The sequence below is a fragment of the Rhinatrema bivittatum genome, chromosome 8 (assembly GCF_901001135.1).
Source record: "Rhinatrema bivittatum chromosome 8, aRhiBiv1.1, whole genome shotgun sequence".
Taxonomy (NCBI): domain Eukaryota; kingdom Metazoa; phylum Chordata; class Amphibia; order Gymnophiona; family Rhinatrematidae; genus Rhinatrema; species Rhinatrema bivittatum.
This window is the reverse complement of record NC_042622.1, coordinates 164826297-164841515: the sequence shown is the minus strand read 5'-3', so window position 1 is coordinate 164841515 and position 15219 is coordinate 164826297. Positions and strand designations below refer to the sequence as shown.

Genomic DNA, 15219 nt, shown 5'->3' with positions numbered 1-15219 from the left:
ACCCTTTTAGCAGAGGTGATGGCTACGAGGAAAATAATTTTCCATGCTAGAATTTTAATGTTATAGGAATGCAAAGGCTCGAACGGGGAACGCATGAACCTTGTAAGCATTACATTTAGGCCCCATTCCGTAACTGGTGATCGTAGAGGAGTCTAAAGTCGTAGAAAACCCATGATAAGCAGACTCATAAGGGGTTGAGCCATTAACAGGGCATCCCCTACTCCCTGGTGGTACGCTGAGATGGAACTGAGGTGCGGAGGATGTCTGGGGACCAGAATCCAAAAGGTATCCTAGATAGCCTAATAGAGATGGAGAGGGGCAGGAAAAAGGGGCCAATACCTTTTTGTGCACTCCATTTGGCAAATCTTGCCGATTTTGAATGGTAAGATTTACGAGTGGAAGGTTTTCGTGAAGCTACAAGTACCTGAGAATATCAGTGGGTCTGTGTTATGAGGTTGACCTGTGGGCAGGCGAATTGGTTCCTGGAATGATAGGTTGAGAAGTAAGGGGAAGCATACTTGTCAAGGCCAGTACGGAGTTATGAGAATCCTTGAAAACCTGTCCTGCTGTAGGTTCACGAGAGTTTTGGCTATGAGCGGTATCGGAAGAGACGCATATAGGAGGTCTCTGTTGCAGGGGCGATCAAAGGTGTCCATGGCTAACGCATTTTGAAGCCTGTGTAGGGAGCAGAGTCTGTCCATTCTGTGGTACGATTCGGACACAAGAGGTCGATAGTTGGTTGACCTCAGCGCTAGAAGATTTTACTCGCTACATATGGATTCAGAGACCACCAGAGGACACATCGATTGAGATGGTCTGTTAGTATGTTCGGTATGCCTGGAGATGCATGGAGTGTGCAAGGGCCCAGGCCCAGAACTGCGCGGCTTCGTGGCAGAGCAGATAAGAGCCTGTATGTCTCTGTTTGTTCGAGTACCACATTGCCACTATGTTGTCTGTCTGTATCCACAAAGTTTTGTGAGAGAGGCAGTGTTTGAAGGCATAAAGGGCATAACGCATGGCTTGAAGCTCCAGTAAGTAGAACTGAGACTTTTCATGAAGCGGTGTCGACGCATTTTGGGTTTGGAGGGTGTTTGGAGGGTGCATTCAACTTGGGTCTCCAACCCAAGTTGAATGCAACTGTGCCCAAGATCAACTGAGGATTTGATTACTGGATCGGTGATATGGATCAGGGACGAAAGCGGTTGAACGGCTTAGAGCCACTGAAATCTTAAAATCCACTGAGTTTTTCTCATGGCTAGTCTGGCCATAGGAGTGACGGGGATCATGGAAACCACTTGGTTCAGCAATGGAAGAATTGAAGGGCTGAGGCTATGTTGCACGCGCGCAGAGATTTGAACAATTTCATAGGATGTCTGCGCACTTGTTGGGCAGGAAGGCCGCTGCGACTGTAGTGCCCACATCTGCTCCATATGGGATTTATGGTAGTTGATTAGAATTCCCAGCCAAATGTAGAAGATTTATAGTGAGTATTAGAGAATTTAGAGCTCCTTGTTTGGATTGACTCCTTATTGGGCAGTCGTCCAGGTAAGGAAATGCTTGAATGCTGTTCTTTGAGGATGAGCGGCAGTCACTGCTAGGCATTTGGCGAAATACACAAGTTGCCTAAGCTAGTTTGAATGGCAGAACTTGGCATTGAAAATGTTGATGACTCACTTTGAAGCGTATAAAAAGTCCAGAGAATAGAGGCAACCCCCTTGTTGTAGTAAGGAAAGCATGGTGCCAAGAAACACCATTTTGAACTTTTCTTTCTGAAGAAATTTGTTGAGATTTCTGAGGTCCAGAATGGGTGGAGGTCGCCTGTTTTCTTTGAAAGTAGGAAATAGCGGGATTAAATCCTCTGCCTTGTTGCGTCCGGGGAACGGTATCCCGAGCCCTAGTCCTCAGTGGTATGGACCGTTCTGTTCTCTGGCAAGGTTGAAAAATCCAGGAGCCTGCCCGACTGGCGGAGCTGGTGTGATCTGGATATCAGTTGGTCTCACATGGGAGCGTGAGCAGTAAAAGGTCCCTCTAGCATCTCTCTTTGCTGTGCAAGAAACGTAGAGAGCTGTCGCAGGGTCTCGCGGTGGTCTTGCAATTGAGACACTGTCTGCTGGACCTTGTGCACGAAGAGATTATCTGCGGTGCATGGCAGATCAGCTAGTTTATCTTGGGCTTCGGGCCGAAAATCAGGGGCCGTAAGCCAGGTTCCCCATCTAGCACTGAGTCCTGTTGCTGGCAACGTGAGGAAGTTTCAAAGCAATCACGTTGCTCGAATTTCATGTGGCTGGCAGAGAGATTCCCTTGGTGTTGTGTCAAATATAGCTGGTAAATAGCAATATGTGACACCAATATAGTTCTTGGAAGAAGTTACGACCTAGACCCTCCCAAAACTTCTGGTCCTTTTTAGTGACCAGGTCGAAAGGGATGGTTTCAGACACGCCCTTTACTTAGGTCTTGATGGGATCGGTGCCGAAGCGGGATGAGAGTGCCCATCGCCGTTTGAGGATCCCAGGATAGGTATAGGGGTCTGTGGAGGCTCAGAAGGACGAGTCGGCGTCGATGACTTAGGCTGTCGTTGGTAGGTGTCACAACGAGGCGGTGCCACAACGGTGCGAATATCGATGGTTCCTGTGTTAGTAGATTCTGGAAGACATCGAGGACGTCCAGCTCCTCCCTGGAAGCTGGTATAGGTAGCGCAGCTACAGGGGGAGACAGGCTAGGCGTTACTGGTGGTTCCACACGAATCTGTGGTGGCTCAGTTCCTGGCATCGGGGTCGGTGGGAAATGCCTCGGTGCCTCGGGTGCAGAGGAGCATGGAGACTTTTGTACACTGGCCTGCTTCGCAACTGGCTCAATGGAGGAGAAGTCCATTAATGGCTATTAATCAAGTTTATTTAGGGAATAGCCACTGCTATTAATTGCATCAGTAGCATGGGATCTTCTTAGTATTTGGGTAATTGCCAGGTTCTTGTGGCCTGGATTGGCCTCTGTTGGAAATAGGATGCTGAGCTTGATGGACCCTTGGTCTGACCCAGCATGGCAATTTCTTATGTTCTTAATGAACATTGATGCCGGTGCAGTATCAGTGCCGGCACTGAATGCGGAACCACATCGGTGCTGGCGACGATGTTTCCCTCGATATTCGGCCCGGTCATTTTCCAGCACCGAGGAAACTGCCACCGATGTCCAGAATGGCGTCAGCGACGGACGGTCACCATGGCAGTGACGATGTTTCCCTCTGTGCTCAGCCCGGTCATTCTCAGGCACCGAGGAAGATGCCACTGATGTCATGGATGGATTCAGTGACGGTCACTGTGCCGGTGACGATGATTCCCACGCTGCTCAGCCCGGTCATTCTCCAGCACAGAGGAAGATGCCCTCACTGTCCTGGATGGCGTTGGTAACGGACCGTCACTGTGCCTCTACTGCTCCTGGCATAGTTACTCACCCAAGAATTTCATGGGGATCTGGTTGAGAACCCGAAGTATGGAGCATTTTCTTTAGTCGTGGGCATCAAAGGCATTAACGGGGGCATCGACGGCAGCCCTGGCGGCATAGACAGTGACCACAATTGGAACAGTGGACGTCCCAATCCCTCTAGCCCCGATGGAGCTGGTGGGAGATCGCAAGGACACTCACGGGCATTGTGGGGAGGACAGAGGGTGATAGACATAGGGAGAAAGAGGGCCAATTCAGTTGGTAAACCGGGGGAACCGATAGTGAGTGACAGGAACCGACCTGAGAACAGGGCATAGTACTCACACAGAGCGTTGATGAAATGTACGCGAAGGGAGACCCGTGTAGGGAAATTATTTGTGAAGTAAAACTTCAAGTGTTTCCATGAGGAAAGGTTGTGAGAAAAATCTCACAGAGCTCCTAAACGCGAAGCAAAGTGCAGCGAGGAAAAAAAGAGACTGTAGGGAGACCCCTGTGGACACAGGGATCATGGCATGCTGGGCATGCTCAGCGTGCCAGTCAAAGTTTCTAAAAACTTTGACAAAAGTATTCCATAATAGGGCTCCGCCTGATGACATCACCCATATGTGAGAACTACCATCCTGCTTGTCCTGGGAGAAACGCAAATGCTCTCTCACTGACAAATTCAGTGGGTATAGAACTTCTAATGCTTGTCCCCTTTAAAACTTGCTTCTGGGGCATCCCATCTAGGTCAATCAACTCCAGGATGGCTTCCAGTACTGGAAAGTAGCAAGAGGTTTTCTGAAGGGAAATCAGAATGGGGTGGTTCTTTGGTTCCATCAGAGTTCGCCCCTGGAACTCCCAGCATCTTCAGGGTCTGGAAAATCGGGGCCGGAAATTCATCTCTATGGAAAAATCGTACCATGGTCTGATAGTTTTAAACCAGGGGGAATTTCCCCATCTTCCAAAGAATCTGTATCCTCCTCTTCAACCGTACCGTCCAGGTCCCTGTCAGGAATACCCTTGGTGAGACAAGGTATGCCTTGAGGTCTGCCGATAAGACTAGGAGAGGGAGGGCTTACCGACTGAGGTTCCGTCCGAACAGGGGCAAGTGAGATAGCAGACTGCGCCTGTACGAAGGCTTGAAGGCCCTGGAAAAATTCCACCCAAGAGAAGGCAGACCAGGTCCATGCCTAGCCCATGAGGTACTGAGGTAGGTGCCGCTAAATTTTCCTCTCCCTTGGGTGATCCAGTCCCGGGGGTACTCAGATCCGGTACTGCCAGTTAAGGCTGTGGCTAACCTATCCTCTGAATGGGAGGAGCCGGGCTTAGCAAAGTCTAGGGAGGCCAACTCTCCCTGGGCTTCCTCACAGTGCTGATATAAATTGGAATCTAGGTCAGACTGTGAAGCCCTAATATGACAAGCAGCACAGAGAGAAAAGTGCTTATGTTTCTTGGCTGCCTGAGCCATTGGTGGCAGTAACTGTGTGTTCTGTCTTCTCGAGCTTAAAATTTTATGTGCACAGATTTTGGGCATCTAGGCAGAATGCAGCAAGGCGCTCGCACAGCTCATGTGCCCAGCTTTACCTGTATTCTGCACTTAGAAGGTTGTATGTGTATGTTCGTGCACGATGTGTGCAGAGCCGACGTACTAAGCGCATTGACGTTCTATGGAGGGCAATACAGCACACACAAAGACGCGTGCAAGATGGCACCGCTGCAGCCTACCACACGGTGTGCCGACCAAGCCTAAAGCAGGGCCTAGCCCACTAGGGGCCTCTGAACCTACTCGGAAGCCCACATCCCCTTACCCCAACGGGATCGGGAATGTTGTCGGTACAGCACGTCAAGCTAGAAGACCGGAGGAAGTCTTACCAAAACCCCTCCAAATTAGGCAGTAAATTTTTTTTTTTTTTTTTTTTTACTTACCTGGGCTCAGCGCTTACTGGCTGAGTACAGAGATGGTCTCCAGCTGCAGGGGGAGGCTTTGGCTGTCACCTCTGCACTCAGCTTCCTGCACCTGCTGCCTTTCAGCTACTTAAGCAGCAAAGTCGATGCCGGGAACTGGCTACCGGACCAAGGCATACTTCTAAGAGATCTCGGAAATCACCTCAGGAAATCTTAACTGGGGGAGGGACCTTTAGGTATCACCGCAGGAGAGTGGGGCTCAATTTTCTACGATTTAAATGTAGAATTTCTCCTTCCAAAACGTACAGCAATCCCCATAGGGAAAGGTATGTCCACCATCTGCTAGAGACGGAGAAATACTGAAGGGCTGAGGTCACTGCAGGGGTGTATCTAGGGTGACATCAGTTTTGAAACCCTACTCTCTCTCCATCTGGCTACACACTAGGAAAAGCATATTTTGAGAGACAGCAAAAGGGAGAGGGAAGAGGGGAAAACAGGCAGAGAAACAAAATAAATCTTCCTGGAAGCCCTGATCCTGGCCCACTCAACTGAGGGAAGGAGAAAAATAATTTCAACTCAAGAGCCCCCCCCACCCCCCCCGGTTCTCCTATTCAGCCCACCAGGCCATCTTCCACAGCACAAGATGCTTGCCTACCATCTACTGGAGAGAGAGATTACTGGATGCCTATAAGTCGTGACATCAACAAACTGCTGATCTCTGTCTCCATCTGTTGGTCAGTAAGATTAACCCATTCATCTGGACTGGTTTGACTGGATGAAAAAGAAATTCAAAATCATTAAAGACTGAAAAATCAGTGAGAATAATTCATCCTTATTAAAAAGATGAACAACTGGAGAATTGTCTTCCTCTAAGGGGGAAAATTCCGCTCTTCCAATTTTCCTTCACTTGCACTTTCTTTAGCCTCTTCCAGGGTTCCAAGGGAAGCCTCCGACAAAGGAGACTTAACTTTTTCAAGATGCTCCCACTTCTCCTTTCTGGCCTTCTTTGCATTAGAAAGAGGAAGTACAGTCCCTTGAGCCTGCTGTGCAGGGATGGCAGATGACTCCGGGGGCAGCTTGCCTGAGACAGAAAGCCTGATGCAGGCACCTCAAGAGTTCCATGGACAGAGAAGAACAGGCACCTGCAAACAGAGTTCAGTCCTGGCAACCCCACAGCATTTGTTGCCCCTGCTCTCATGCATGAGGCCCCAGGAACTTGAACTGGAGTGTCCAACACCATGGAAATCAGAGGCAATGGCTCCTGTTTTGAGCCTTGACAGTCTCGTGGATCCAAGATGGCCACTGTTCCCACCGTGGCAGAAAACCCGCCAGCATAAACAGGCAGGCCAGATGATCCAGCTGATGCAGACTCCCTCCAAAACTCATCACTCAAAACTCCAAAACCCTCCAAAACTCATACCTGCCTTTTCCATCTCCTCTCTGTCTCCACCCTCTCCTCATCCCTCTTCCACGTCTTGCCTTTCCCCCTCCCCTTGTTTATTGTAATTTTCCTTTCTGTTCATTGTAAACCGGCATGATGCGCTTCACGAATGTCGGTAAATAAAAGCTCATAAATAAATAAATAAATACCATGCAGGTGAACCTTTCTTTCTGGCAGTACTTACAAAAGTTTCTCCTCCCCCCCACCCCCCGACACATCTTTGCTCTGCACACCAGTGTCTTTTTCCTGCAATCTTGTGCCACCATAAAATGCGTGTATACATACTGGTCCCCGAATAACAATAGCAAGAATGCCAGATACGCACCCTGAAGCAAATTGCTTGAATAATCTGCACCTAAATCCTGTAACAGATAGAGCTGCGTCTCCCTACCAAGCCACTTACACTTTTTTTTTTTTATTAAAACCCTCCAAAAGAAAAAATAAGCCAGAAAAGGTGGAGAGGTTGTTGAAAATAAGAGAGAGAAAAGGAAGAGTGGGGAGTTAGGGGGAAGGAGGGGATGTACTCACATCACTGCTAAGATCCAATTCCCAAAAGGAAGATCCCTGGTCATCAGGCATAGTTCAATTGGGGGAAGGAGTCCAAAGACTTTCAACCAAGAGCAGCTTTACCAATGGAAGGAGTCCCATGACTAATCACCCCAGGAGCAGCCTAATCCAAATTTTCCTCTTCATTCGGCCTAAACACAGGTCTCAAACATAGCATGGGATGCTTGCCTACCATCTGCTGGAGACAGAAAATACTGGCAGGCTGAGTGCAGCATGGGATCCTACAAGGGGTGATAATAGCAAGCCTTTTTTTTTCTCCATTTCCATCTGCTGGTTGGGAAGCATAACCCTTGCATCTGGACTAGTCTGGCTAGATAAGGAAGGCTGCATTGTGTTTCTGGAGGACGTGGAGTACCCTGCACAGGGCAGCAGCTGCCACCCTAAAGGAAACACAGTGGGCTTGGGGACAGGCTCCATGTTAGAATTTGATTTTGGGAAGATGTGCATAAAATCACTGCTGGGCAGATTAGCTGGGCCTTTTTGGTCTTTATTTGTCATCAGTTACTATGTTAGATACTCATAGTCAAAACAGGACATAAAACAAACATACCTGGCAGAGGTGAAGGCCATTCCCAACACTCGGATGCCTTTCCCTTGATTTTCCTCCATAAAATCATCATCCTCCTCTACTTGCTGATCCGGGCGGTATGGTGACACCTTCAGCCAGTTGTAGAGTTTACGGCTGCAGCACTGTAGTGGGAGTGGAGGTGGTAAAACAATATGAGACAGCAGTTTTCACAGCCTATGAATTGTGTTACAGATGGTAGTGCTCTGGGGATCAGAAGTCACCCGTTTCATTGTTGATATGCAGGATGGGAAAATTGATTCTTAACTGCTAATTTTCTTTCCTTTAGTCCTACCAGATCAGTCCAAATGGATGGATTTTTTTTCTCTCCTATCAGCAGTGTGCCACCTGCAGTCTCTCAGTAAACTGTAACAATGTTTGATTCATTCTTCTCCATAATGAGCAGTTGGAAAGAATCAAACATTGGTGAACCCTAAAACAAGGCCCAAATACAGTCCAGTAAAGAGTAAGTAACGCCAGAGTCACAAGGCGAATGAATCTGGATGATAAGCTGAGAACACTTGAGCTCCTGATATTTGTTACCTCTAAATACAAAGACCAGATAAATGATGTCGGTCACATGATGCTCTATGTGACCTTTCATATACAATTACTCTAATTGTGAATTAGAGAGAATATAAGCCCCTGAGGCAGCCGTTTTCAAACGGCGAAACTCGGCCTGAGTCGGGCTAATTTTGTGTCTCCGCTTCAATAAAGGATTTCAAAGACATTTGGCATCTATCTTCTTTGTTCATCCTGACGCCAGAGTCACATACAGGTAACTTCTATTCACAAATATCTATCCAGAAAAGGACAGTCTGAAGATCCAAAATGGATTGCATCCCAGACTAGTCTGATAGGACAAAAGGAAAGAAAATTAGCAGGTAAGAACCAATTTTCCCTTCCTCACCATCCACTGGACTAGTTCAGACAAATGGGACGTACCAAGCCATCCTACAATGGGAGGGAAACCCGCAAGACCTGCTTGCAAACACCTGCTCCAAATGCCACTGTCCCCAGAGCTCAGATGTCCAGTATGTAATACTTGGAAAATGTGTGTGGGGAAGACCAAGTGGCCACCTTACAAATGTCTTGCGGCGAGACCAAATGATACACAGCCCATCACATTGCCTGAGCTCTAGTGTAAAGAGCCCTAAGACCCTGTGGGACCTGTAGGCCCTTGCAAAAATATGTCGACACAATAGCCTCCTTAATCCAACTAGCAACTGAGCTCTTAGAGGTCTTCTCATCCTTGGTGTGAGGGCTGAACAAAACAAAAAGTTGATCACATCTCCAAAATCTATTTGTAACCTTCAGATATCTCAGGAGAATCCTACATACAATGAAAACATGCAGCTCTTGAGACTACACAGTTGCATCGGAACCCAACATTCTAAAGGCAGGCAGCTACACAGACTGCTCCAAATAAAAGAAAGATATCATCTTGGGCAAAAAGGATGGGACTGTCCAAATGGAGTCACCATCCTCCAAAACCTGAAGGAAAGGATCTCTGGGCGACAAAGCCCAGAGATTCGCCTCGGTGAACAGATAGCCACCAAAAATAGTGACTTCAATGTAAGATCTTTCAAAGATGTCCTCTTTTTAGGTTTAAATGGAGATATGCACAAGGCAGCGCTGAAGAGTGTGGGTCCTGTCCTTTGTGAGGAGAGTGAGCCGGGCTCCCCGGTATCACCTCAGTAGCTTAGGGGAGCTGTGCAGCAGGATCCTCGACTCCAGGCTCCACTAGCCTCAATACCAGGGGGGAGGAGATGATCCCCTCAGGCCCTGCCAACCCCCTGGGAGGCTGAAAAATGAAACCTTCTTCTGCCACAGTTAAGGCAAATTTTTTTTTTTGTTTAAAAGAGATAATACCGCTAACTAAACTCCCTCAAATCACCTCTTTCTATTGCTAAGTCTTTTTTTTTTTTTTAAACTAAGGAATAACTACAGACTGTAGGATTTTGCACCTCCACCATCTACTGGAGACAGAAATACTGACAGACTGTGGGTGGCATCTCAGGGTATAGGGCAGAGTCAGTCAAAACTTCACTGTCTCCATCTGCTAGTGGGGAGGCAAAACCCAGGAGTCTGGACTAACCCGGGTATGTACAGGGAAACCATGTTCCTAGTTGATGTCCTGACCAAGTTGTTCAGCGCCTCTGCCACATAGGCCACCCCAGCTTCCAACCAGGCCACCTGCTTGGAGTCAGCGAGTGCACTTGAATTCTTCTCCTGTGCTTTCTGCATTGAGTGCAAAAAGGTCCTTTGCATCAGGTTACTACAGACTGCCACCTAAAGGCTCAAAGCTGAGATTTCAAACAACCTCTTCAACTAATCTCCATCCTTCGGTCCCGGACATCCTTCAATGTGGCTGATCCTGGCACCAGGATGGTCATCTTGGTCACCGCAGACACTGCTGCATCCACCTATGGAAGCCTCAAAAGCTCCATCTATTCCGACAAAGGGTACAACATAGCCATAACACTGGCTACATTAAGGCCCACTTCAGGTGTATCTCACTCCCGGACCACCAACTTCTTTACCTTCTCTGGTAAAGGAAAAGTCTTGGAGGTCCATACAGACCATCTAGGATCAGATACACTTTTCCTGAGTGACCTTGATTCCCAGTACCCTCCAGCACATGGGTGATAATAGGACGCAGCTCCTCCTTACAGAACAATCTAACTACCCAAGGGTCATCTCCTTCCACGACAGGAACTTCTTCGACATTCTTATCTGTAGCAAGCGCAGTACCCAGAGGCGCATCTCCAAGATCAGCTGCCGGATCATCTCCAAAATCATCCATCAGATCCTCTCCAGGGTCATTTCCCTGATCTTCCTGAAGAGTGTCCATGCCCTCCAAATCCTCTGAGAACTCTGCATCTCCATCCGATGGAAGTCCCAGCCCCAAGAGGCTGCACAGACCCCATGACCTAGCCTGTGCAGATGCACAGGCCAGGCATTGAGACTTCTGGGTGGACAGGCACTTACTTCCTGTTCCCCATTTTGCAAGATAGGCCTTATGGAATAGCAGGATGAAATCTGTGGAAAAATCTTCAGAGTCACTAGATTCCCTATCCACAGCCTCCTGCCTCACGGTCCTCTATGGCATCCTGACTCACCAGAGAGAGGGGTGAAGGGGAATCCCTAAGCTTCCTAGTCATTGCTTGCCTTACGTCATGTGCAGAAGCTTTGGCTGCCACCCCCCTCCTGAGGCCTCCAGAACAGGTTCTGCTGAGTGGATGTAGCATTTGCTGCCTGCATTCTCCATGGTTTATTTATTTTATTTATTTTATTTTATTTATTTAAAAAACTTTTATATACCGGTATTAGTATGCATACATCATACCGGTTTACAATGTAACTTTAAAGGTAGAAATTACAATGAACAGGGAGGGCGAACAAGGAGGAGTATACAAAGAGCAGGAGGTGGAGGAATTAAAGCAATAAATAAAAACTGCAACGGACTATTTACAGGAATATACAAGGTGAATCACAGGCCCTATACACTTTCTTATGCAATGCGGGAGGCACAATTACTTTAGTACTTGCTACGGTTGGCCCACTAAAAAAAAAAAAAAAATGCTCTGCAATTCCAGCCAACACAGGCAAACATAACCTCAACCACCAAACAAACCCAAAGTACTGTTGTGGAGCCGTGGATTCCTGCTCTTACCCCAGTCCATTCCTGGATGCACAGATTCAGCCACTCACCCAGCCTCGCTCTGCACTGCCCTTTCCTCCTTTTTTGTTTTGTTTTAAAGTGACAGAGCCCCCAAAAGAAATCATATAAATAAGTTAATACATTCCTGCTTCTGGCTGCGGTAGAGAAAGCGTCGGAGAGGGCGAGGGAACCAGGATCCCTGGCTATCACACCCCTCCAGATGCTGAGAGTCGAGCCAATTCAGGGATCTCCAACCCCCCTGCTCACTCTGAGGGATGGCCCACAAAGGAACCTAATGCCTCAGGGAACTTCCTCGAACCCTTGTACTATTCTTTTTTTCTCCTTGCTCTGTCTGTTTAGTTTATTTAAACTCCAAACTCCAGACTGCAGGTTTGCACCTTTACCATCTGCTGGAGACAGAGAATTACTAAGGGACTGCAGGTGGCACTCTCACAGTTATGCAGCAGTGCCCGAAAAGTTTTTGCTCTCTGCCTCCATCTGTTGGCAAGTATGCAAAACTCACTAGTCTGAACTGATCTGGGGTATGAACCGGAACACCACTTATATACAGTATAATTTTAATATGTAACCAAATGGAGGGAATCCCCTTTTGTGTTAATACCACAGGTCTGATACTACAAGTGTAAGAGCAGCCTAACTGTGAGTGTGTGACCTGGGCAACCACACAGCAAATACTTTCTCACCTTGATAACAAACTCCTTGGCTTCAACAGTCAGTTTGTTCTTGAGCTCTTTGCCCATCTGAGGATACAGGAACTGTTTAAGTGCCCGCTCGATGGCCATGGTGCGCTGCCTGTTCCACTCTTGCACCTGGTGACTGAACTCATCCCGGTAATAGAACTGTTTGATTTCCTCAAAGTAGCTCTGATCGCTGCTGTAGCTTCAGGGGAAGGAAATGCAGGGGAAAGCTTTACGCTGAGGAACTGTACAACGCATGCTACTCTACAACCTCATCCTCTACCCAACCCCATAATCCTTCACACTGAGGAATTGTACAACCCATGCTACTCCACCTCATCCCGCCACCCAACCCCATAATCATTCACACTGAGGTACTGTACAACGCATGCTACTCCACTGATGTGGGTGCTCATAGGCCCTTAGTCTCAGTGAAACACTTTTTGACATGTCACATATGAAGTCATTATTCCTGTACTCCTGGGTTTTTGATTTTTGATCATAAGCAGTTTTGTAATTACTAGCAACAGTCTCAGCCTTGCACTTGTTTTTCCTAGACAAAAGACTCCATAAGTTAGATAAAAGATGCTGAAATACAAGGCTTTTAGAACATTTTGAACTGATATGAGGTTAGTTTACATTTCATCTAAGAACAGAGATTAGGTCAATTTACATTCTATCTAAGACTATAGAAAATATTCTTAGAACAAGCACAAAGTTGTTAATTCTGCCAAATTCCAAGAAAAACATTTATATATGAGATGAGGATTAATTAACTTGGAGAATGAAAGCAAATTACCATACAGCCATTCATACTGTTTATAATAGAAAACCAATCATAGAAATTTTGACAATTAAGTAACCTAGTTTAGGGGTTGAAAATATACAACTGAAATTCTATATAATGCTATGTTAATAGTAAAATCATTTGAGAGAGAGCTTATGCTAGTGCCTTGCCTAGCAGTCTTCCTCTCCATAAGGTTCCTTATTATTTAAAGTGTAAGATTTATATTATATTACAGCAGTTAATAAAACCTTGTTCTCTACAGCTAGTGGCTTTAAGCATTCTTATTTTCAATGAACCACAACAATTGGCGAACCATATGGGACCTGGAAGAGGCGGTAGGTGGGACTGCTTGCTTGGCAACTCTATTTAAGGGAGCAGGGCATGATGGTCTTTTCCTTACCTTCATTCTCTCTCCTCTACTCCAGAAAGGAAACCTATTGATTTGAGTTTTTGTTTGGCAGAGCCACAGCTAGAGAAAACTTTATTATGATAAGATTTATAATATAAGATTTATAGTTTAAGATGAGCACAGAGTTTAGCTGGGGATGTTAGGGTCCTTATCAGACTAGGATGCATATAGTTTACTTGGGTCAATCAGACTAGAACATATGTAGTTTACTGGGGTCTATAGGAGGGTTATTCTGTGATAATTAGCTAGATTATATGAGATAAAGATTTAGATCAAGACTGATAAGAACGTCACAAAACTAAAGGTTTAAAAGTTTAAAGGTACGGCACTGAATTTTAAGGTAAGGTACAATGGGAACATCCAATAGGTGTGAATAAAGAAAAATTTGAAGTAGTACTTGTCAGTATGTGTTGAGTGTGTGCAAGGGTATGAAAAACTGCAGTACTTGATAAGTGTGAATGTATAATGATGCCTCTGGGTAATGAATGTGTTACTGAGTAATGACTTTCTATAGGTAACGTGTGAATACAGTTTAATAGTTTCTGTAAATTTAAGGTAATAGTTTTAATAGTTTTATATAGTGAAGATAATGGATAATACCTTTATGGTGTTTTATTTGTTTTATGTTAAGTTTGGTTTATATTTGGCCAAAGGCATATTTAGTACTGCTTGGAATGTTACATGTCTCTAATGACTTTCACTTGAACCAGGAAAAGAGAGCAACTGAATCTGCGTGCGTGTGTGTGTGTGTGTGTGAGAAAGGAAGGCAAAAACATTTGAGTTTGGCTGCAACTGTATGTGTGTGTGTCACTTCTGTAGTGAATTATTTATTTTGTGAAACTGGCCCTGTGCCACTGTCAATTATGAGTGTGTATGAATCTATGACGCTTTGTCTGTCTACTCAGTGTGTCTCTATGTCCATTATGTAGAGTGTAGCATTAACAACAAGATTCTGAGAAATATGAAGGCACTTGTGAAATTTTTATTTCATCTTAATGCCTTGCAAAAATTAAGAGCTATATATACATATATATTTTTTTTCCTCAGCTGAACTTGCCATTTTTTCCCCTTGTAAAGCAGTTGTGCTAACTTGCACTGCCATCATGCGATCTATTTGTGTAACTGAAAATTAGTTGAAACTCTGTCTGCTTACTATAAGCATTGTAAAATGTTCAGTGCTTAGTGTTAAATTATTTGTTTTTTTATCATCAGTTTTGTCTGAAAAGCAGATGGGAGAGCTGTATCTGTTTCATGTTCCCTAGTAGATGAAGAATTTTTTTTATCCTAAATAATGTTCTAATTTGTACCTTTTTTTATGATTAAGCCATTTGAAATCCTTCCTTTAGTTTCTATCTCAAGGATTCTTGATCTTTGTATGTACTGATAAAACATTTGTTGTATTTTCCTTTATCTTCTACAGTGTTAGAGTATAGGATAAGGGGTCAGAGCCTGTACCTCAGATTACTTGTAAGTTTTACTGAGAAAGCACATAATTTACAAAAAGTTAAAAATTCGAACCAATTAGAAAGATGCTGTTTTTCAGGCTCTGTACCGGGAACACAGGGTCCTGTGTCTTCTTTATGTTTTGGCTAGTCACACTTTACTTTTCTTTTTATGGGGAAGATCTGGTATTGATCCTGTTTAATATCTGGAGTTAATTGGACTTACTAGGGTCTGTGCCAGGAGCACAGGGTCTTTTACTTTCTTTTTGTACCCTGGAATTTGGAGGACTTTGGCTGAGTTTTTTCTTTTTGGGAGCATTT

The 15219-nt window shown here is 45.5% G+C and overlaps 1 protein-coding gene across 2 annotated transcripts in view; it reads right to left on the bottom strand.

The window, feature by feature from the left end:
* SUPT6H (SPT6 homolog, histone chaperone and transcription elongation factor) overlaps positions 1 to 15219 on the bottom strand; it is a 260364-nt gene that overhangs the window by 128263 nt on the left and 116882 nt on the right. For both annotated transcript variants that reach the window (XM_029611011.1, XM_029611012.1), the window contains exons 17-18: positions 12267 to 12462; positions 7884 to 8023 (exon numbers count right to left, since the gene is read on the bottom strand). In XM_029611011.1, the coding sequence (XP_029466871.1) occupies positions 7884 to 8023; positions 12267 to 12462 (336 nt within the window). The remainder of the gene's footprint in view (positions 1 to 7883; positions 8024 to 12266; positions 12463 to 15219) is intronic.